Genomic DNA, 22,609 nt, shown 5'->3' with positions numbered 1-22,609 from the left:
GGGGCAGCAGCAGCAGGCGCCAACTTTTCATTAAGGAATCTCTGGCGACGTCTAGACCTCATGGAGATGATGATCGGACAAGAAACCTGACCAGACTCAAAGTGGAAATTAATGCGGTAAACGTGTTTCGGTTGGTTTTGTTCTTTTACTTTATTTTCTTTCTGCTGCCGCTGCTAATGTGGCAGCTATGCGCCACCTGTTGGTGGGAAATGTGGGTAATTTTTATTAAGTTTGCGGAAAAAGTTAAAGTTAAATAAAACTTTAAGGATATTAATATTGATAGATCATTCAAAGTTTCATTTGCTCCTTTCTACACTTGGAGAACTTCGGTACAACTTTTGTCCAAATTTCACATAATAGAAAAGTACAGGTTGCCTTTCGTAACTTCCTTTTAACTCCAGTACCACTCCAGTACTTCCAATGAAATTAGTTTCCTAATTTTTATTTATGCACTTCCATCAAAAAGTTTACATATTTTCCAATGTTTTGGTTGTTTTGACGCCTCCTCTGCATAAATTGGCCCAAAACAAAAAAAGTTTACATATTTTCCAATGTTTACTTCGCAGTCTTAAATTGCATTCGTTCCTTCCAAATCCCAATCCAATTCCAATTCCTTTCCATGTTCCATGTTCATTTTTACGACTTTCCATTTTATTCCTTGTTCTCTGCACTGCTTCTAGTGATTGGGAACCTTTTTATGGTACACTTTACGATTACCAATTCGAAGCATTCGAAGCTCCAGTTTCAGTTTTGGCCTCTTTCAAGCACCAGTTCCAGTTCACGTACACTATGTACTCGAGAAACTTCTCCATTTATAAGCCATCAGAGCAAACAGACAAAATTAAAAAACAAGTTATTAAAATTTTCACTTAATAAAAACATAAAACATTTAGTTCAACCATTATAAATCAGTTTCTTGTAGTTATTTATGTTTTTGTTGTTTTTTGGGGTAGTTGTTAAAAAAAAAAAAAAACAAATTACACATAAATGTTGCTTATGCTTATCTCGAATTTCTATCTATTATTTCAGGTAAGTGTGAGACGGAGAGCGCTGCCGCTGGGCGGTCTGAGGTCTGACCCCATAAACCCAAATAGAATTATGGCACGCGTGAGTAAAAGCTCCAAAAATTACCCATCAAAGTTGCCCAGAGATAAATCTCAAAGAGAGCACACACAGCACTAAGCAACAGTGAGCGGGGGGAGGGGGGAGGGGGTAGGTGTATATTCACTTTCTTTCTTGCTTTTAATTGCGGAGCAGCTTAATTTTGATGCGTGCGCCATTTAAATGAAGGAAAAAAAATCATCCACTGCCTCGCGCTTGCCTCTCTTTGTGTGGCTTCTTTTTGCGCTCAGACATCATGTTGCACGTACGAAAAAGAGCTGCGAGAGAGAGAGATGGTAGAGTCGAAAGGTACATGGTAGAAGGAGCAGGCAGGCAGCACATTTAAGCAGCTTAACCCACTTCCGCGCACCGCATTACCATCATCATCAACATTATCAACTTCATTGTCGTCGTCGCTGCAGCTTTTGTGTGTTCCGTTTCGGCATATCTCTTTCTATCTCTGTCTTTTGTCTTTGTCGCTGGAGTTACCTTTTTAATTTCCTTCAATTAAGCCGCACTTGTCGCACGCAGCGGGGAAAGAGAGAAGTGAGAACATATAGCTGAGAGCTAAAGCTATCAAGCATATCATAAAGCAGTGCAGAGATCTCAACAGTGGGCAGGAAAGAGAGCAAAGGATTGAGAGCGGGAGAAAGAGAGAGTAAATAAGCAGAACAGCGAGTAGTACAGTCAAGCAGATAACATAGTTGGAATCAACACCAAGCAGTGCAAGCAGTAAAGCCATAAAGAAGCGCATTCAAAGAACATTCAACGGATACAACAGAAAAGACACCTCTGCCCTACTCTTCTCATTATCATTAAACTTGAAATCTCATTATCCAGAAGCGTGTAAAAGTTTCATTCATTCATTTGCCGCTCACAAACACACACACACACACAGACACACACAGATTTATAATTAAAAGGAGTAACGATATGAAATGAGAGTGAGAGGAGAGCGCGAGAATCCTACATAGTACATATATTTACGTGAAGTGCTGCTGCTGCTACTGCTGCTGAAGAGCTGCTAAGAGCCAGTTAATTATGCAATGTGGTATGCTGCATCATCATCACCTTCAATCAGCAAAACGAACGAAAGTTGCATCACAGCCAACGAAAGTTGTGCCTTTCTAAATGTTGCAAATGTTATGTAGAATAGACGAATAGGCAATGCCAGACGATGACGGCCGTGGCTGTTGTTGCCATGGCTGCGATGCTGTGGTAGCTTCTGCTTATGCCACTGCCTCTGCAATTGTTGCAGCTCCAATTTGAATTGATGCGCCACAAGCTTGGCAGCCAAACCGAACACAAGCAAAACCAATTTAAAAGCCCCAAAACAGGCAAACATCCGTCTGATAAAGCAGGGGAAAACAAAGGCAACACAGCAAGGCAACAAAGAGAGTATTGAGTATTAAGCAGCTAGCCAAACCGCAGCTAGACAGGCAGCAGGAAGAGGCAGTGCAGCAGGCAGTGCAGCAGGCAGCAAAGAAAGAGGCACCAGGCAGTGCAGCAGGCAGCAGCAACAGAATTAGAGGCAGTGCAACAGGCAGAAGGCAGCCTTTTGTAATGGGCCTGACTACAAAATGCCAGGCAGTAAAAACAAATGAAGCCAAACCGAATGTGTCCAAAGCCAAGTTGAAGTCTGGCCAATGCAGCGACAGAGACAGAGGCAGAGGCATGGACAAAAACCCCATGTCCGTGCCATGGCTAATGCAATGGCAATGGCTAACTAAGACCCGTAACCCTCTCGCTGCTGGCTTGCTGACTTGCTGGCCGGGCGCGCACTTTCAGTTTTCAAACGGCCAAGACAACAACAGCAGCAGCAGCACCACCACCAGCACCAGCAGAAGATAACAAGAAAGTTCCGATCGAGTGGCGGGCCTAGGCGCACTTTGAATGCGCTTCCACTTTCCAGTCAATAATCTACAGCCTGAATTTGCTTTGCTCCACATAATCCCTGGATATCTTGTGTGAGACTTCTGTTCCAGAGACCCATCCCCCATTAAAACACAACACAGCATCGAAAGGCAAACAACATTTTTTATCATATTTAATGGGTAAACATCGTTAAATCCATCTTGTATATGGACCAATCAGCAGTGTGGCATACCTTAAAATGCCAACCAATTTCGAAGCCCTACTGCTACTGACTCCGCCCCTCGCTCCCCTTGGCTGGCTCTTCTGCATTTGGTCAGACATCATGAGCCAGTCGTAAATACCCTTTGCTGCTGGTAGTTACGTTTTTAGCCAAGGATGGGGCCACAGCTCGATTCGCTTTTATGGCAAAGTCAAATAGGAAAACAAAATAGAAGTTAATCTAATAACAAAGATTGAGCGCAATAATTTTAGCGATTGGCAGCGCAGATTTACCATGCCACGGCATGCCATGGCCAAGAGTCCAAGCGCCCGTCCAGTCCGTCCGTCCGTGCCGGGCAAAAGTAAAATCGTCTCGCAGTAAAAGGGAGCGTCCTACCCACAGACCAGAGACCTCAGACCTCAGACTCCAGAGCCCACAGCCAAGACCAGGGACAGACACCAAATGGAAGTTGGGGCTTAGCGCAGAGCGTGGCCAAAGTCTCGTTAGCGTTTTTGGACCCGGCAAGTGCAGCTGCCGGAGACGCTCTGGCTGCCTCAGACGTTCGTTGCACTTGCCGCACTCTCGCGGCAGCGGCAGCGGCGGCGGCAGCAGCTGCTGTATCTGTATCTGTGCAAGACCAAGACTGTGCCTCGCCAGATAGCGTATCTAATGGATACATTTTAGTGCATACACCGAACGTATCTAATCGGCTAAACGTTTTATTAAATTACGTTAGTCTAAGCTTTTGTTCGGGCTCCAGCTGCTTGCTGCTCCCAATAGAGGGACGGCTTCTGAGTGGGGCTGCCTGCCGTTGCCCCACGACTGGTTTGGTTTAGTTTTATTTCAGCTGAAATTTGCCTGCTGACCTTGCTGCCTGCTGCCTGCTACCAGCTACCCCCTCTCTCGTGCCGTGGCACAAGTTCAAGGCTAAGCGCTCTTTCTGTTTGTAATTACACTATACAAATTGGCTATAAATTATTGAAGATGTTGCAAGAGTGGCCAAGAAACCATCAACAAAGTTGCATCAAAGTTTGTTCAACTTAAACAAAGGGTAGAAGGACAGGCCCAGGACCAGGCCCAATCGATGACGAAACGTGGCTTATGTTGACAGAGCACACAAACCAAGAAAAGGGCAGCAGGTGCGCACCCAAGACATGAAGAATAGGTTTTATTCCAACTATTTTCAAGCTACAACAAATGGCCTGGCTGATTCTTGTGGATTCTTGAGATCAAAGGAAACCAAACAAATATTATTAAAACAACAAAAAGAGGAAGAACGAAGAATAACAACGTTAAGACGACAGGCTGTCGAAGTCCTACAAATGAAATTGAAAACGAAATCAAAACATGCATATGGATATGTCCACAATCCATCGTCCAAAGTGGTATCCAATGTGGAACTCAAAATCTAAGGAAGCCACACACATAAACAAGGGTGAACAGTGAGACATGGAGACATGGATAGAGAGCAGCAGGAGAGCATGACAAGGCGGGGAGGAGCAGGAGACAGAGTGGGGCAGAGGGACACAGAGACACGACACTGCCAGCATCATGCAAATAAGCAAATGAGTAAACATATAGCAAAAAGGAATTGAACCAAAAAGTTCGCCGTTTTGAATACCCTATATTAAGAAAATATATAGAAATTTACTGTAGGAGTATCTTAAGAAACAATTCAGAGTATATCCTAGTACTGTGTCGAAAATCCTTCCTTCTGAACGTTACAAACAGTTGCTGAAACGTTAATCCCGTTCTACTCTCCCGTTGAAAGGGTATTGAGATAGGAAAGAACGGAAAAGTAGAGACTGGAGTGGAGGGAGTGTAGGCAGCGGAGCTGTGGGCGTTCGTTTGGAATTATTATTGTAGCTGCTCCTGAAATGAGCACAAAAGTGGATGAGAAGGAAGGCCTAGGGGGGGAGCAAGCGAAGAGAGCAAGGGTTTGTGTGTGTGTGTGTTTTGTATGAGAGTCTGGCTATAATTGCTTCTGTTTTTTGCCCCTATCCACCCACCATCCCTTGTGACCCCACAACAGAAGAAGCAGAAGAGGAGCGGCTAAAGAGAAGTGCAGGAACAGCAGCAGCAGAAGGAGCAGCAGCAGAAGAGCAGCACCCGGAGAACAATTGAAGTCAAGCCCCATTTCATTTAAGCTGCAGGCTAAAAAGAGTCCCACCAGCTGGTGTCTCTGTCGCTCCTTGATTTGTTTGCTTAGACCTTAGAGCGGGAGAGATGTTTAGACAGAGAGTCAGGGTCTCTGTCGATTTGGGGGCTGCCCTTTTTAGCCTGCAGCATGAATTTTATTTGTTTTGAAATTGTAACTTTTGCACATCCGCAACTGCAACTGCAGCAACAGAGAAGCCAGAGAAGCAACAGCAGCATCATCATCATCATCATCATCATTGCCAGTGATTGGCTTTTCCCCCGCAACAAAACCCTACACACCAGCCTGCCTGCCTGCCTGCCTCTTTCTGGCGACTGCTGATTGTGCGGTTTCGATAAGAATGCAACTGCAGTTGCAGTCAGTAGCTGCCACAGGAGAAGAGCAGCACCAGCAGACTCAAAGGAGAAGAAACTGCAGCAGAAAAGTCAAAGGACAGTGACTGAGAAAAAGAATAAGAGAGAGAGAGAGACAGACATGTGTGTATGTCTACAAACTCCTTCGCAAACGATAAATTAGCAAAAAAGGAAAAGGAAGTGCATGACAGCCAAAATGTCAAATGAAAGGCGACATAAAAAAGTGAATACACACAAAAGGCAGCACACGAGAAGTTGTGAGGGAGGGGAGGAAAAGATTGAACGGTAAAGCAAGCGAATTTTCACTTTATCCAGCAGAGAAATTAGCAAGAGAAACGGTTCGCCAAGAGAAACGGTTCGCCAAGTGGATGTTCCTAAAAAATGGAACATAATTCAATGCATATCTAGACAAATTTCTCTCTGTGACTTATTTTGCTCCTGCTTATTCTGCTGTCGCTCTCTGCCACACTCCTGCTATTGCCAGAGAGAGAGAGAGAGAGCACTCACCAAAAATGCACAGTTCTGCGCTCTTCTCACACACCTCTTGCTTTGCACTGCTTAACCACAGTTGTTAATTGTCATACTGCTGCTGCTTTATTAAATGTATTATTCTATTCCCACTACAAGAGCATTTAAAAGTCACTAAATAATCGTTTTAAAGTTGTGCTTCTATTCTTACTATTTTTGTTTGCTGTTGTTTTTTGCAATTTTCTCTCAATATTTCTGTTTTATAGCTGCTCCCAAACGTGAGCGCGTGCAAAACTGCTGATCATGCCAGGGGTGCAGGGCGGGGGAGGCTTGAATCCAGTGAGGGCGAGAGCAGAAGCGGGCAAGGGGGAAGGACTGCCTGCACCAGAGTTTGAAGAAGAGTGGCACAGGAGCGAGAGCTGGAGCGGGAGCAGAAACGGGCATTCAAACAATGAATCGCATCGAGGAGCATACATTACAGAGAGATGCTTCGCAGCAGCTTCTTCTTCTTCTTCTTCTTCTTACTGCTTCCTCTTGTGTTTCTGGCAGAAACTTTTACTTATTGCTTTGGCTCTCTCTCTCTCTCTCTCACTTGCTGTGCTTCTTCTTTTGGGTGTTTCTCGGCTTTTGTTTTCTTTTAATGTGCCAGCGAGAAGTCGAAATTGGAGTCGGAATAGGAGACGGAGACGGAGATGGAGATGGAGTCCGGGAATCGGAGTCAGAAGCAGCGGCGTGTTCTGCTGCGAATTCGTGAAACGTGATGCCAAAAGTCGTTTCGTCGTTTCGTTTCGTTTGTTTATTTTTTGGAGAGTTTACTTCTTGTGGATACCCTCTAAATACTATACTCCAAAGGTTTGTTCCTTACCGGAGTCGATTCAGCCTTTAAAGTAAAGGATAAAGATTGCACAAGAGAGAAAACACAAACATCCGATATCTCCCAGTTATTTAACAATTTACTACCGAAAAACGAGATAATTATTTAAGACACAATAGATATATTGCTGTTATTTTTAATGGATATCCATAAAGTCGTGATGCTCCACTTCAGCCTTTTCAGTTTTATTACGAATTTGTATTTGTTTTGTGGAGCCTGCCCTTGGTTTTTCCTTGTTTTTTTTTTTTAGTTTTTGTTCTGTTCCTGTGGAGGATGCGGATGCTGGTCATGTTTGCTCGCATTTGAATACGAAATCCACCTTTCTGCCTGCCGTGAGGCAGCCTCTAGCGGGAAGCCATCATCCTTGTTACCGGGAAACCATAACAGGGCATTGTTCCAGCCAGTTGGCAGAGCCCTATTACGGCTCTCACAGAGAGCGAGCGACAGAGAAAGAAAGAGAGACAGAGAGAGAGAGATGGTAGGTGCAGGGAAGGAGGGAGAGGGTGAAATATGTCTAACGACTGTCGTAGAACCGAAAGTCACATGAGAACTTTTCACCCAATACAGCATGGCCATAAGTGAACCGAAAACGAAAGCCAAATTGGCAACTTTCAGATGTTCCTCCACCATTCCTCCTCCCCCCCACCACCATCCTTCCCCTCATTCCTGTTCCATAGAGAATGAAAAATGTTCGCGTTTCTTGCCCTAATTGGAGGCGAAACGTTTGTCGCACCAAATAAATAATGATAATGGCACCTGGAGCGTGAAGTCGCAATCGCAGTCAGTCCGCGGACTGCTATCTTCCCATCCCCTGCCCATAGTTTCAGCTCCAACTCCGAACAGAGGCCATTGACTGAGGCAAAATGTTGACTGATTGATTGACGCCTGCTTTGGAGCTGTTAACAATTTCATTGTTGTAGTTGTAGTTGTATCTTACTGTACTGGGCCTCGAGTTGGGCCAGGGCTCGGGTTCGGGTTCGGGTTGTATGTAATGTAATTAATTGCTTTCCAGCCTGTGTCCAAATCACAAAAGGGCAGTCAACAGTTCCAGCGGCAAAGTGGGTCAGCTGTTCGGTTGATAAATAAATGTGCGGTATATGTGCGGCACCACAGCGACAGGTAGATTTGGAAATGGAGATATGAAGACAGACAGACATTCAGAACCGCCAAAGAATGCAAGTTGAGTTGTCAGCCGCAGAATGGAATGTCCAGAGTTATGAAAATAATGAGTGGATTGGGAGGGAGTCTCATGTAAAATGGTGGACAAAAGTGAAGGGTATAGAGGTACTTTTCAAGCAACCCTCGCCGGACAGTGATCACTGCAGTGGCACGCTCAAAAGTTCAGTGAACCGCCCCGCACTGACTAACTTTTCAACTGAATCAAACACTAAAACATCAATCAAAGCCAAATTAAGCGTAAAGCTCAAAGAGCCGAAACCTCGCCGCAGTCAAATGTAAAACAAAGATAAGCAGTGGAGACAGTAAAAGAGACAGAGAGAGAGATAGGAAGAAGAGAGGGCAGAGCGAGAGAGAGAGAGAGGAAACAGAGTGCACAAAGGTTAAGCCCGCACCAGAGTTGCGTTCCATTCGGGGAAGACCCAGCCCGCATCTGCAGTAGGCCCAAGACCAGGCCCACGGGCCCGGGCAATCAATCAACGGGCGGGACGGACGAACGGACGGAGAAGCTTTCCAAAGAAAGGCACAACAAAAATAAAAAAAATAAGTGTGGAGAGGAGAGGAGAAAAAAGTGCAAGCAAAGTCGGTGAAGCCTAACAAAAGTTGCAGCTAATTTTAGATCGCAGTCTGCGTCTCCTTCTCTGTCTCTCCCACTGCCACTCCTGCGCATGCTCTCCTTTGCTGTGCCTCATTTGCATGTGTGCAAGAGAGTGGGGTGGCTGGAGAGTCGAGAGATGCTGATGATCATGATCATCATCTGCACTGTGTGGGCGCACGCACAAAGACGCAAAATGCTTGGAGATTTATTTGCTTGCTGTTGTGTGTGTGTGTGTGTGTGTGTGTGTTATGCAAATCTGCCGACAACAACCGTTTCCTGATAAATCCCCCTTGTCCTCCCCTTAACCGTTACAAACAGTCCAATGATTTCCACAAAATTGATAAGAACACAAGAGGAAAGACGAAATACGAAAGACTGAGGCAACAAACTTTAATTTGATAAGAGAGTGCCAAGAACGAGTGATTTGATTCAACCTTTCCATTCTCCTTCACTCTGTGTGAGGGCCACGCCTTTTGACCGCAGCACACTTGCCGTCTGCTTCTTCATGTTTCTTGGTTCGCGCTTTGGCAAATTGTTCTCCATACTCTATAGTGCAAAAGGGTATATTGGAACACCCTAAACAATATAAATGGGTGTAAAAAAACTACTTACTAATTCTGCAAAAGTTTGTCTTTAGATCAGGATAATCCTTCTGCCTAAGATTCCCAATGGATCTGCAGGGTATTTCTTTAGTTGGTGGTCTCTCAACCGAAAGCCACCCTCTTCCTTTTTTTCTTTTTCAATTTTTTTAATGTTTTTTCTTCTTTTTTTTTATTATCAAGCGATACGTGCTCTGCATCCCCAAACATGAAATCAAATCTTTTCCTATGCATTTCGCTCACACTCCCATGCATTTGCTATGCATTTAAAATAAAAAAAAATAAAAAACGGCGCATAAAAGAAATTAAAAAGCAATATTTAATCAACGCACATCATCTGCATTTAAAAGAGGGGCACTTCAAAGGGCCCTTTTGCCAACATTTCTGGGTGTTGACCATTTAACGCGCCCAGCCAAAGCGTAAGCCCAACTTTGTTAGATTTTTATCATGTGGTTGTTTTTATGGTCCGAAGCCGAAGCCGGACCCGGGCTCTGACACCAACTTGACTTCCTTGAAATCCCAGCAATATAAATACATACAAAAAACAAAGAAAAAAAATATACCAAAGAAAGAAAGATCTTTGTGGTCTTGTTAATCCTTTGACGTGATGTCTGTTCATAATTTGTGCTCATATTTCATGGTTTGCCTTTTTTTTACGAGTCTTTTGATGGCTCTGGCCTTGCGGCATTTTGAAAAAGGTTTCTGTTCGGGATCTCCAGCGTGGCATGGGGAGGACTGTGGTGTGCTGTGGTGTGGTGTGTGTGCTCTGTGATTGAATATTCTAGAGTTATGTTATCGTAAATCATGCCTGTGACAGTTTCTCTCTCTCTCTCTCTGCATAGCCCTCTTGCATATATTCTTTTTCTGGCAGAAAACTCTTCTACACTGAACAAAAATTGATATGCAAAAGTAAGTGCCAGCAGTGGAAGAAAAAGATAAGGGATTTCATTCTAAAAAATTGTATAACATGCCACCCAATGGATAAATATTAGTAGCTACAATTCCTGATATCATTTTCATGGGACAGCTAAAGACTCCCGGCCTATAACTCATTGGAATTGTTTACATCTGGGGGAGAGGGTTCATTGCCTCAACTAAGATTCGACCAAAGTCTCCCACAGTCATACGAATCTGCCTCTCAAAATGCCAATCGGCGGCTATAAATAAACGGAGAGAGAAAAAAAAACAAAGTCAAAGGCAAAACTCTGCTTTTAATTTTAATGAACCATAAAAAATTCACACGCACCACAAAGGAAGAGCTCAGAAAACGAAAGAGAATATGATATTACAATTCCCGAGTCAAATAAAGGTGACACACAGAAAGAAGAGACCTTTCTTCTTCCACTGCTAAAAGGAGGAGGAGGAGGAGGAGAAGGGGCAGCCAGGCACAAATGTTAATGAAATTTAAATACCTGCTAACAAACAAAATCCACACCAAAAATAGAGATAGAGGGTAGGAGGGGGATGCCAGGGAACCAGCGAAAGAGTCGCATTTCTCAGCAAACAAATCAAACGAGAAGCAGCAGCCAGAAGAAACATTAAACAACAAAAAAAATGGTCAAAATTCAAAGAAAACTATTAAACAACTGTTTAACCGGGAGGGGAATATCTGTCTATGGGATCTCTCTGGGATCGGTAGAATCTCTTCTTCTCACCGAACAACATTTGCCTGGGCTCTTCAACAGAGTTCAGCTCTGTTAAACGAGTCAGTCGGCAGCGCGCACGTAACAGCGAAGCCAACTGAGACTGAGGCAGCGGCACCGGCAGAAGCAGAAGCAGAGGCTTTGCGGCTTGAAGCTCGGGTTCTCGGCTCAGAGTCAGAACTTGGCGTTTTCATTAGCTTGGAGCACGTCGCTCCGACCGGTTCGGTTTCTTTAGCGTGTTCGGGACAGGGTTACCAGAGTGCTGCTCAAAGGCCAAGGCAACAACAGTAAAAAGAGATTTTTTGTGCGCGTGCGCGTCGTCTGCCCACACAACGCGAGAGCGATATACTCTTTCTCTTCTGAACAGAAATTCGTTTCGTTTTTTTATGCAAATTAACAAACGTTTCGTCACAGTGTGAAAGTAAAAGAATTCCGTGAAGCAAAACAAACCAAAATTTCCAACAAATATTACGAAATACTTACTTCTACAACGAAAGCGCGGTGAAAGAAGAAAATACAAAAAAAAATAGTGTGTCCAAAAGAGAGTTTCTTATATTCTTTCTTGGCTTCAGCTAATAATTCCCACTCTTCAATATTGTTTGTGCTTGTGTGTGTGTGTGTGTGTGTGCTAATTGATAAATCTACAACAAAAGTGTACATTTGATGAGTGTCAAATTTAACGGCAAATTTCGTTGATTTCGATTTTGTGGAACAGTGTACATACTGTCCCAGAGGTAAGCCATGTAGGGGCCAATAATATTTAAAATACAATTAGCGTCATGCTCTGGAAATTGGGTTAAATATGGGTTGGATATTAATAAAGTGTTTTTCTGTTTTTGTTTTTTTGGCTGCAGAGAGAGAGAGAGATTAATTTTGTTTTGGGTGTCGCAGGGTTTACAGATCCGGTGAATCGTTTTTGATGATGTGGGGCACTGATGTAATCGATTTGGTTGCAGGAAAATTGGGTCAAATGTGTCTTGAAGGGCCATTGATTCGATTTGGACAACTGGAAAATGACTCAAAATATTTCGACGGAAAGATTCGAGATGTGGGAAATGGACATGTATTTATAGATATAGAATTATTTACAGAATTTTGAAACGTTATTTATATTTAAAAAAGAAATATATATGCAAAACATTCAGTCATTCAGTTCTCAAGATCCGCAGAACAAATCGATAGAACTCTACAAAAAGCCGTTAACCTAAATCATATTACCTCCCAACAGTTAGAAAACCCACTCTAAAATCTCAAAGCTCCATAGAACTAATACTTTCCCACAAAAAACAAAAATCTCTGCCATAAAGGTTTCCCCTCTATAGAATACATTTTTAGGGCCATTCATTATCGGTTTTATTAAATGAGGGCAGGGCTCCCCACCAACGTCCACTCAGGGCTGACAACTTAATGCAGATGCAATTCCCACATCACTCAAAGCCAAAGCCAAAGCTAACGCCAACGCATGGAAATCATCATCATATCGTTAAGAGACATTTCAGCTGATGGCGTTTTTCAAAATTTCACTTAAAAAACAAAACAAAACAGAAAGGCGGGCGCAACATTTTCTTATTGTATCTCATTTTCTGGGTCAATAGAGAGCCCATCCTCGCACTGGATAGATGGATGGATGTATGGAGGGCCAAGCCCAAGTCCCAGTCCCAGTGTCAGTGTTAGAGTCAACAACAACAACAACAACAAAAACAACAGGCGGCGGCCCAGCCCTAGAAAAGCTGCAACAAATGCCAAAACGGGGCTCTGGTCTATGGTCTATGGTGTATGGTCTGTGGCTCACCCCCAACCAAAAAAGGGATTTCCCTTTTACAATAACCAACGAAACGAAAACTTTCATTGCATATACAGAGAGCCATAAAAGACAAAGAAACAGACGACCCCTGGAAGAAGAAAAGTGTCGGCGGCACGAAAAGAATCGCCAGCAAAAGAATATGCAAACAATAAACACTCGTAAGGCATAAATTAGAGAAGTCAACGATTGAATGCTCAATGAACTTTTTAAAGAACGAACCCGAGAACTCGTGTAGAGTGTGGAGGGGGACATAAAAAGGCCAAAGCCAACGGTTCTTTGACGATGCACACACAAACACACACACACAACAGGAGGGAGTTTTATATGGGGTAAGCGGTTCTTTCGAACCAAATAAGTTTGAAGCCAAATGTCGCTGCATTTCGGTTTCAATTTCCTGTGTATGGGGCATGCCACATACATACATACATACACGCTGTATATACGCTACATGTTACCTGGTACTCCTCATATCCCTCTGCTCTGTCGTTTGTGCATTCAGCGCATGATTAATCAAAGGAAAAAGAACCCCAAAAAAAAATGAAATGTATGACAAGTTCTACTCATACTTCTTGATTACATATTTCCCCACTCTTTGACCGTTTCTTTTCGTTTCGTTTCGTTTCATTTTGTTGATTAGTAAGCATGTCGACATTTCAATAAAAAAAAAAACAACATATCATCCGCAAAGGCAGAGCTCCCCATCAACGTCATGCGAGGCACTGGCACTGGCACTACTACAGCAACAACAACAACGATAATAATCATTTTTTGTTGTACCCTTTGAGAGGTTTTGTGGCTTTGCATTTTAATTGCCAGCCCCCGCTGCCAGTTTGCCAGCTGCCGCTACTTCTGTCGATGATTATGGATTGGGGAATTGGGCGCGTCTCCAGCGATTGTTCATTCAATTTTTGGCATGGAATCAAATATATACACACACATAGATATAGATAATTCATATGAATGTATAGGACTTGTAGAAGTTTGAATTTCAACGGTGGATATCTTTGTGTGGAATATCAACCATGATCTTATATCCAATAAAATTTAATCATTATTTTGATTCACTTTGATAACAGATCTTATGTAAGATTGCAGCTACATATGTATAGCATGTGAGACTCACCACTGTACACATATTAATCAGGTGGCAGTGCCACATTTACATACCAGTTTCGCATCTTATGAGTATTCTCCCAGAGTTTCAATTTAACGGCTATGAATGGGAATGATTGACCATGGAATACGCATTGTTTTGCATTGGATATACCTTATCGAGGGCACTACGATCATCACCTGTAATGGGAATGGGAACGGGGAACGGGGAAGGGCAAGGGGTTTTTTATTTGGTTAATCATTCGAGTATTTTTGGTTAAATGGCAATTCCTTAAGTGAATTCCACATACAGCACGCACACAAACAAACAAACACATAAATACATACCCGCCCGTATATCATTCACTTCATTTTTATTTCCCCCATCATTCCGTCATTCGATCCACATCTACGTCTGGGGAAAAATCTATTTATGGGCTATTTATCTTGTTTTTCGTCCAGTTAAAGCACTAGGATTTTTATGGGATGTTGGTGATTAATGCATTTCAAATACCAACTGTGTCAAGCACCAAAGCCACAGAGTCAGAGACTTTTCCCCACTACTCATTGGCCAACACACATATACACACACACACACACACCTTGTACACTTTTATATTCCCCCAGAATTGTGATAAAGCTAAAAACCATTCTCGCGAGGAAAAATATTCCTGCCTGCCTTGAGGCGAGACCGTAGCTGGTAATACTCTCAATGGGATAATTTACTGGATTTTTCTATTACCAATTTCAAAGGATCGTAGGTCTGTCTGGTATGGATAAAAAATCTTTGATATATTCCATTCGTCCTCCTCATCCATCAACCGAAGCAACACTAACGATTTCAACACTTGACAAATGAAAGCAAAAATCGCAATTGTCCGCCAAAACAAAAACCAAAAGCGTGCAAAAAAAAAAAAAGAAAAAATAGAGGGGAGATAAAAGCGAAACAAAAAGAATCCAAGAATTGGACAGTCGGCGTTAATTTTTCATGGCGGGACAACCAGCAAGAGAATATTATTTCATTTATTTACATCACGACGCTGGATAAAGGGGGGAATGAAGGGGTCCCAATGCGGTCTGGAGATGGAGACTAAACAAACTTAAGCGCTGTCCAGCGTCCACCACGTCATTAGTCACGTCGAGAGGCGGGTTGGGGCAGGGGGGACGTTGATAGGGGTATAGGGGATAATATAAGCCACAAAGCTGTAAGCTATGAAACCCGCGGCCAAAGCGGATAAAAAGTAATCAAAAGTGCTTGAAACGACATAATAAGGCAACTGAGAGCGTGAGTAGGAGTGAGAAGAGTAAAGAACTAAGAGAGTGGAAGGAGTACTGGAGGCTGTGGCTGAAGAAGGTGCTCCTTCTGCACCAAAGAAAAATGCTTGACAAAAAGGAAATGAAATCAAATAAAGAAAAACGAAGAAAGAGAAGCATAAAAAGCGTCGCCATGGCAGGAGTAGTGCATTTATGTAAGAGGAATATCAAAGAGCGTCGAGAAAGGAGAGGGTGTAGTGTGGAGAGAGAGAGTGAATAGTTGTAGGGGGAGTATAATTGGAGAGCGTAGCAGGTAGCAAGGTGCATTCGTATACGGTGAGGTATTTGCGAGATTCCCTATTTTGATTGCAGCCGCAACTCGATTAAACTAGGCACCTACATATGTATATATCTTCAGAGCGCACTCTGGGCATGCTTTACCTTCCATCAAAAACCCACTGGGTGGTGTTGGGAGAGGGGCACGCTGGCAGCGGCGTCAAGTGTTGCGGTTGACGTAGGACGCGACGCGGATTCTTAGCCGTCGCCAACTAAGCGGCTTTCCCGAGACGGTATACGATTTTTTAAGCCGCAGCTTAAAGTGGTGACAACAGCAAAAGCTACAGCTACAGAGCTGCAACTGCAACGGCAACATCTTTGGGTTCTCCCACTCTGGCAGTGCAGTCGGCAGCGGAGTTGGGTTGCATTTTGTAAAACTCTTTAGTGTGATTAATGTGCCATACACACACACACACACACATGCACCCACGAACCCACACACGGTGCCAACATGCATGTATGGGTGTTTCCTTTTATGAGCTCTTTTGGCTTACAAGCAGGTCGTGCTCCTTACACTTTTCCTTTTCTACTTCTACTTCCTTTGCCACTCCTGGCACCCTCTGTACCTTTATTCCCCCTTTTGCTAGTTCTGGCTTTTGTTCGAGACAAACAAAAGCCAAAGGCAACGCCAAGCCATGTCACGCCACCCACCTATGTGCAGACATGTTCTGTTTGCACTCGACACACACACACACACACAACACGTACATACGTGGATTTACAGCTGCACAGCTCTAATCCTTTTGACGTTGCTTTTATCGCACTTGCCTTCGACTCCTTTTATTTTGCCTGCAGTCTGTGGCCCTAGGGTAGCACCAGGAAATGCTATGCTATTTGGTTGGTGGTTCTAGACACAATTAAACAAACAGTTTTCACTTTCACACACACGGAACGGAGCAACGGTTGTTAAAAGCGCGCACAAAGCAATAGTGTGACCTTTTTTGATCCCAGAAATTAGCCCAAAAGTAATAGCGATATTCTATCGATGCATCGAAACGAAAATAAAGAACACTTAGCAGAGAATGCTAAACATTACACTCCTTAATGTAGAGCCCAAATGATCGATGTGAATAATTTAAATACATCGATATGCTTTTAGTTACAGCGCATCGACTAGTCGATTAGTCTTTTCTTTGCTCCTGCTTTCCGTTTCGTTTCCTTTTTTTGCAGTTGTTGCTATTGGTTTTATTTTTTGAAGCTGTTGCGTATCTCATTATGTGCTCGGGCTGCGTCTTGGGTTACATATGTATGCATGTACATAAATGCATATCTTTCATAAGCATAACTCTGCCCTACGTTGCCCCAAACTGCAGCACTCGCTTGCACATATTGACTCTTTGGGGGCTTCATTTGCTCAAGTGCTTCGCCTTGGGGCGACCGTAGTTCCTCCAGGGGTTTGGTGTCAGGCAGTGCAACAGGCAGCAGACAACAGTCGGGGCCATCAAACTGTGGCAGACAGGCAGGCAGGATGTTGAAAAGGATTCCGCAAAGCAAAAAAAAAAAAGCGACAGGAAAAAATTGTAAGCCTTTTGTGGGGCTTCATGCGAAGTCATCTTTCGAGTATGTGTCGTGCCAGTCATAAATTAAGTGGGTTTCTTCCTCTGCCGCCTGTATTTCCTCCTTTTTTTTGTTTCTTTCAGCTTGGGGATCTTCAGGTCGGCGGTGGCTGTTGCTGGTGGCAGCTGCTGCTCTGTTGTGCCACTTTCCCGTTGGGGCGCCTCGGCGCACAAATTAATTAAGACATTTTCGATGAGATCAACGTAAATGCGAGACGAGGCCAAATACAAATTACGAGCACTCCGCACGTGAAACTGTGTCATTGTGTGACATCAAAAGTTACAAAAACAAAGACAAGCAAAAAAAAAAGAGAGTAAAGGAAAAAAGAACAGCAGATACAACGGTAGCAGGCAACAATAAAACAGAAAAGAGCAGGAAAAAATCCAGACACGTACAAGCCAGGAAACAAGTCGGTCGTTCGGTTGGTGGCTGTTGCTGTTGCTCCTATAATACACTCTGGCGGACTGGACCAATACCCAATCCTCTCCTGCTCTGCAGCCACTCTGCGGCATCAATTTTTGTCCAGTAGCCGAGAAAATGTCACGTTTCCACATAAGTTACAAAAGGCTTTTGGCCACGTTGAGCGTGAGAATTGCCAAGTCTGAGACGCTGCTCTCCCTCTCTCTCTCACCCGCTCTCACTCACTCTCTCTGTGTGTGCTTTGCTGTCCAGGAAAAGGTACTTTCCATGGTGAAAATTAATTGCCGACCGTGTTGGCGTCTCAGCCTTTGTCTGGCAATTAATTGGAAAGCAGATCCACTAAACAGAAATAAAAAATTAAAAAAAAAAAAAAGGAAACGAGCAACCGAAATGTGTAGCAAACATTTGAGGTTAGATTAGGCTTGGGGCAAAGCAAGCCCAGAGTTGTATGCCATAATCGCAAGACCCCATTCAATTCCAGAGCAGTTAAAAAAAAAATCAATTAAATTTTCTGCTTTAAGGAAATTTTCGCGTTGCTTGTTAATGGCCCGGTGCTGGGCTGTACGCCAAGGGCTAAAAAAGATTTAATAACTTTTGTCGGACAAACTAAAATTTTGCAGGTTATATGACCCAATATTAAGTCCAGATGCATCTGGTTTTTGGGTAGTTTCGGGAAGTTGTACTGGGGAGGGAAACCAGCCCCTAGGGCTCGTTAAATGCTTTATGAGCAGACGTCGGTTTATGGGCACTAAGGCTGTTGCCTGATGCTGATGCTGATGCTGTAACTGCTCCCAATGTTACCATCGTACTCGGGTTAGTGGTGCCACTGCCGCTGCCGCTGCCACTGCCACTGCTACTGGCTATAGACGGCAGCACAGACGCACAACGCACACGTTCAGTACAAATGGAAAAGCAATTAGAAGATGGATGCTCTGCCCAGACCGAAAGCCAAAGTCAATTGGCCAGCAGATGCGGCCACTTTGCTAATTGCCAACTAATTTGCTGGAGTGAATCTGGCCATATCCCTATAATGCCATCCCTCCATAGCCTCCACCTGTATGCCATATGCAAATGGCACAACATCGATTCAGCCTGCCTGCCTGCCGCCCGCGCACACACATAATGCTGCTTCTAGCCATGGCATAGCACAGCAGTTGTCTGTCCCCACGTCTTGGGGACTCTTGTAATCAGCCACATTTATGTTTGGCCATAAAATATGCAAATATCCTTTAAGTACTTTTAATGTCTTGCCATTTGTTGGTCGGTCTACGGTCTACGGTCTACGGTCTGCGGTCTCTTTTGGCCCATGGCCATATCGACTCCTGCCTTGTCCGGCTCTGGCTTCCCCCCTGCTCTTTTCCTATCCCTCCACCGCCTACCCCTCTATAATGTTGTTAATGGGATGTTTGGGGCATTGTCGCAGTCGTCTTGTCTATTCTATATGTATGTATGCATTTTGCTGCTTGCGTTTTCATTTTGTGCACTTTGCCATCTTCTTCGTCGTCTTGGTCGACGTCTCTTTACTTTATGGACCTCATAAATAACACCCTGTGTCCGCTGTGTGTGTGTCCGCTGTGTGTGTGTGTGCGAGTGTGAGAACTTATTGCGGATTCTAGCTGATCAGCAGGAGACGTGGAAAATATTTTAAGTTTGAGCCAAAAGTGGAAATTTGTAACCAACATTTCATTCAACTAATGCAGCATCAGCAGCAGCCAGGGTGCAATTTCCGCTGGTTTTGTTATTTTTTATGAACTTCCTCTTTAAATTCTTCCATTGCAGAACTAAGGACACAAGCAAAGGACACTACTAAAGCAAGGCAAAGGCTCACAAAAGGAAGACACGACACCGAAGCAGCTAGAGAGCTTGGAACAGCAGCAGCTTGAAGAAAAATTCGCACACTGTGGCCAGCGGGTGGAGAGTAAATCGAACCGAATGCAGTATCTCAACTACGCTCTGCAGACATCCACGCGACTGCTGACGAACCAGAACCACCACAACCAGAATCAGTATCCGCATCCAACGGGGGCGCCACCGACCACGTCCACGCCCACCGACGAAGACATCGCACACGCCTGCTGCAGCCGAGGGGCCCAATTGTTGAGACAGCGCCAACAGGAGCTGGCCAAGCGGCGCGCTCTCGAGGATCAGATCAACGCCAACGCCAACGCCCGCCAGTTGGAGTTGGAGGAAGAGGAGGACGAGAACGAGGACGAGAGCAAAGCGAGCGGCATCGGAAGCGAAAGCGAGGAGGGAGCCGTGGGTGGAGAGCAGCTACGTCAGCCAGTCCAATGAAATTTACTCTCATTTAATGTGCAACTGGCGCGCAGCAAACTGCTCTCGTTCTTCAACCGCGACATGGCCGCCACCGATGGCCAAATCATATTGGCCGCCTCCCGATTCGGCGATGCCACGCCCGTCTACTTGCGCGACTTCTCCAAACAGCCCCTGCCGGCGGTGGCCAAGATCCTCAAGGGCCAGCACCAGGCCCTCGGCGTGCCCACGCTCTCGGCCCCCTCGCTGCAGAGCACGGCCCTGTTCCTGAGCGCCGGCAAAAAGTACCAGATCCTCGCGCAGCCCATCAAGATCAAGGAGGGTCGCAAGCCCACCAATGTGGGCGCCAAGGTGCTCATACCGGAGACCTATGGCGGCTACTTTGAGCTGCTCAGCGAGGATGGGCGCTCCACGCGCTGCATTGACTCGGTCCTGGAGCTGTCGCGCCGCCGCAATGCCCGCGTCCTTGTGCGGGAGACGTTCCGCTGCCAGCAGATGAACCGCACCATACACGCGGGCGAGCTGCTGACCACGATGAACGACAATGGCAAGTACCTGCAGTGCCGCAACATCAAGGACGAGATCATCAATCTGCCACTCGATACCAAAGCCAAGTTCTCGGCCATAGCGCGCGAGGACAGCATCAGCGGTGTGCACACCGTCAAGAATCTGCTCCTCAAGCGGATGCCAGTCATTGTGAGGTGAGTCGCAGATCTCTATTGGTTTCTCCTTCTTTGCAGGATAATCTACATACATGCAATAATAATCCTTGACCCCCCCACCCAACACACAGACTCGTCCATGGCAGTGCCCCCAAGGGACTGAAGCAACCGTTTGTGCCGGAACTGCGGCTGCTGGGATGCGTGGAAATCGATCGGATCTTTGCCCTGCCCCTGCAGAAGGACACCGATCTGGTGCCAGTGCCCCTGAACGCCAAGATCAAGCTGCAGCGGGTCAAGAACATGGAGCAGCTGGAGCACTTTATCGAGTACACGCGCTTCCTGGAGAAGGCGCAACGCCTGCTGGCGGATGCGCGCGATCGCCTGCAGATCGTCGATCTCAAGCTGAGCGAGAAGGAGAAGAAGGACTCCAAGTTCCACAGTCGGAATGGCAGCGGCAACCGGCTGCCCGTGGTGATGCTGCCCTCGGCCGCGGGCATGGCCAGCGGACTGGCGGAGAGCGGCTATGTGCTGCGCAAGAGCGCCAGCTGCGACTCCTGGTCCAAGCAGCACCAGCAGGCGTTGAACAGCGAGATAGCCGAGGAGTACAACGAGATCGATCACATTTACGACTATGTGCGTGGCCTGACACCCCTCTCCAAGGGCCTGGCACGGTTCGAGCCCATCTGCGAGTCGCCCACACTGAAGTCGCACCACACGGACAGCGGCAGCGGCAACTACTGCAGCCTCATCCGTGCCCCCATACCCCATCAGCAGTCGAGTCAGCAAGCGGCTTCCTCCTCCGCCAACAACAACTACAGCAGCCTGGAGTCGAACAAGCACAGCAGCAGCAACGGTGGCGGCCATCAGCATCAGCATCCCCATCCGCACCAGCACCAGCATCCGCATCCGCATCAGCATGGCCATGGCCATCACATGGTGAATCATTATCACCACAGCCATATACAGGAGGACATCAAGCCGGTGCCACCGCCCATTGAGACGATACCCGGCAAGAAGCCGGCGGAGAAGCGTCAACGTCCCACACTACCAAAGCTTTACATCAAGAATGCCAATGCCCATAGTGCCGGCAGCAGCAGCAACGGCAACTCCACGGGCACCGGCACCGGCACCGCCACCACCCACAGTCACAGCCACAGTCACAGCCATAGTCACAGTCACAGTCACAACCATTCGCAGCAGCAGCAGCAGCAACAGCAGTTGCAGATGCAACAACAGGCGACGACCCCCAATGGAAATACGGCGAATGCTGTGGCCAATGCGGCTGCTGCTGCAGTGGCCGCTGCCCATCATCATGGATCCTTGCACAACCACTCGCATAGCTCCCATCCACACGCGCATCCCCATCCTCATCCCCATCACGGCAAGGTGCTGACGCCGCAGAATCATTTGCCAGCCAAGGAGTCGCTGGAGCCGCAATCGCCGCTGTTTCACATCAGGTAAGGATGCGCTTTTATCATATCAGATATCCCAGAGGGAGACATCCATCCATCCATCCATCCATCCATTCCTCTCCGTAGGTACAAGAGCCTCAGTAGCCTGCAGTTGACGCCGGACAACAATAATACACCCATGACGCCGCCGACGATCTCAGCCCATGGCAAGGCAGCGGCAGTACCGGCGTCCAACGCATCGCCAGGCACACCACCCGAAGTGGTGCTCAAGTGTGGCAGCATTCTTAATGCGCACGGCTATCTCTCGTCAGGGGCACCGGCCACGGCAATGGGGATGCCGATGCCGATGCCGCACAGCCGCAGCTCCAGCAGCAATAATCATCACAATCCGCGCGAGGGTACGTTGGACTCGTCGCGCAGCGGCGGCCGGACATCGGGGGACTCGAACAAGCTGCCGGAGAAGAAGACGCGACGCTTGTCACGGCCCAGAAGCCTGTCGAATCTGGTGTGGGACTTGCGGCCATCCAAAGAGAAGTCCAAGAAGAAGCTCTATATACATCATTTCGATCAAAGGCAGCAGGCGACGTTGTATCTTTAGAGGAGAGGATGTCAATGTAGAAGTAGCTAAAGATGATGATGATGATGATGATGATGAGGAAGTAGAGTAGCAGAAGATGATGTTAATGATGATGATTCGTTGCCAACTCGTTTCTAGCTGCCATCGACCCCCAACTACAAGCAACACAGCATAAATAAA

At 45.8% G+C, this 22,609-nt stretch overlaps 1 protein-coding gene and 1 long non-coding RNA gene across 2 annotated transcripts in view; one reads left to right on the top strand and one right to left on the bottom strand.

The window, feature by feature from the left end:
* The window catches only part of LOC111079478, a 69,257-nt gene extending 54,492 nt beyond the window's left edge, over window positions 1-14,765 (bottom strand). The window contains exons 1-2 of the long non-coding RNA XR_005967549.1: window positions 14,683-14,765; window positions 14,016-14,141 (exon numbers count right to left, since the gene is read on the bottom strand). This is a non-coding gene — a long non-coding RNA (uncharacterized LOC111079478). The remainder of the gene's footprint in view (window positions 1-14,015; window positions 14,142-14,682) is intronic.
* A 5,083-nt stretch (window positions 14,766-19,848) lies between these two features.
* On the top strand, window positions 19,849-22,609 carry LOC111079476. Its single transcript, XM_022374666.2, has 3 exons — window positions 19,849-20,479; window positions 20,572-21,897; window positions 21,979-22,609. The coding sequence occupies exons 1-3, from the start codon at window positions 19,863-19,865 to the stop codon at window positions 22,448-22,450; spliced, it is 2,415 nt and encodes an 804-aa protein (XP_022230358.2). The 5' UTR covers window positions 19,849-19,862; the 3' UTR covers window positions 22,451-22,609.

This window comes from Drosophila obscura, unplaced genomic scaffold (assembly GCF_018151105.1).
Source record: "Drosophila obscura isolate BZ-5 IFL unplaced genomic scaffold, ASM1815110v1 contig_17, whole genome shotgun sequence".
Taxonomy (NCBI): Eukaryota; Metazoa; Arthropoda; class Insecta; order Diptera; family Drosophilidae; genus Drosophila; species Drosophila obscura.
This window is presented reverse-complemented; position numbering and strand designations above follow the sequence as displayed.

Excerpts from the sequence above, each read along its gene's own strand:
- LOC111079476 (XM_022374666.2), top strand. The coding sequence starts at position 19,863 with ATGGCCGCCACCGATGGCCAAATCATATTGGCCGCCTCCCGATTCGGC. Across the intron at positions 20,480-20,571 it reads CGGATGCCAGTCATTGTGAG|ACTCGTCCATGGCAGTGCCC; the intron begins GTGAGTCGCAGA and ends CCCAACACACAG. Across the intron at positions 21,898-21,978 it reads TCGCCGCTGTTTCACATCAG|GTACAAGAGCCTCAGTAGCC; the intron begins GTAAGGATGCGC and ends TCCTCTCCGTAG.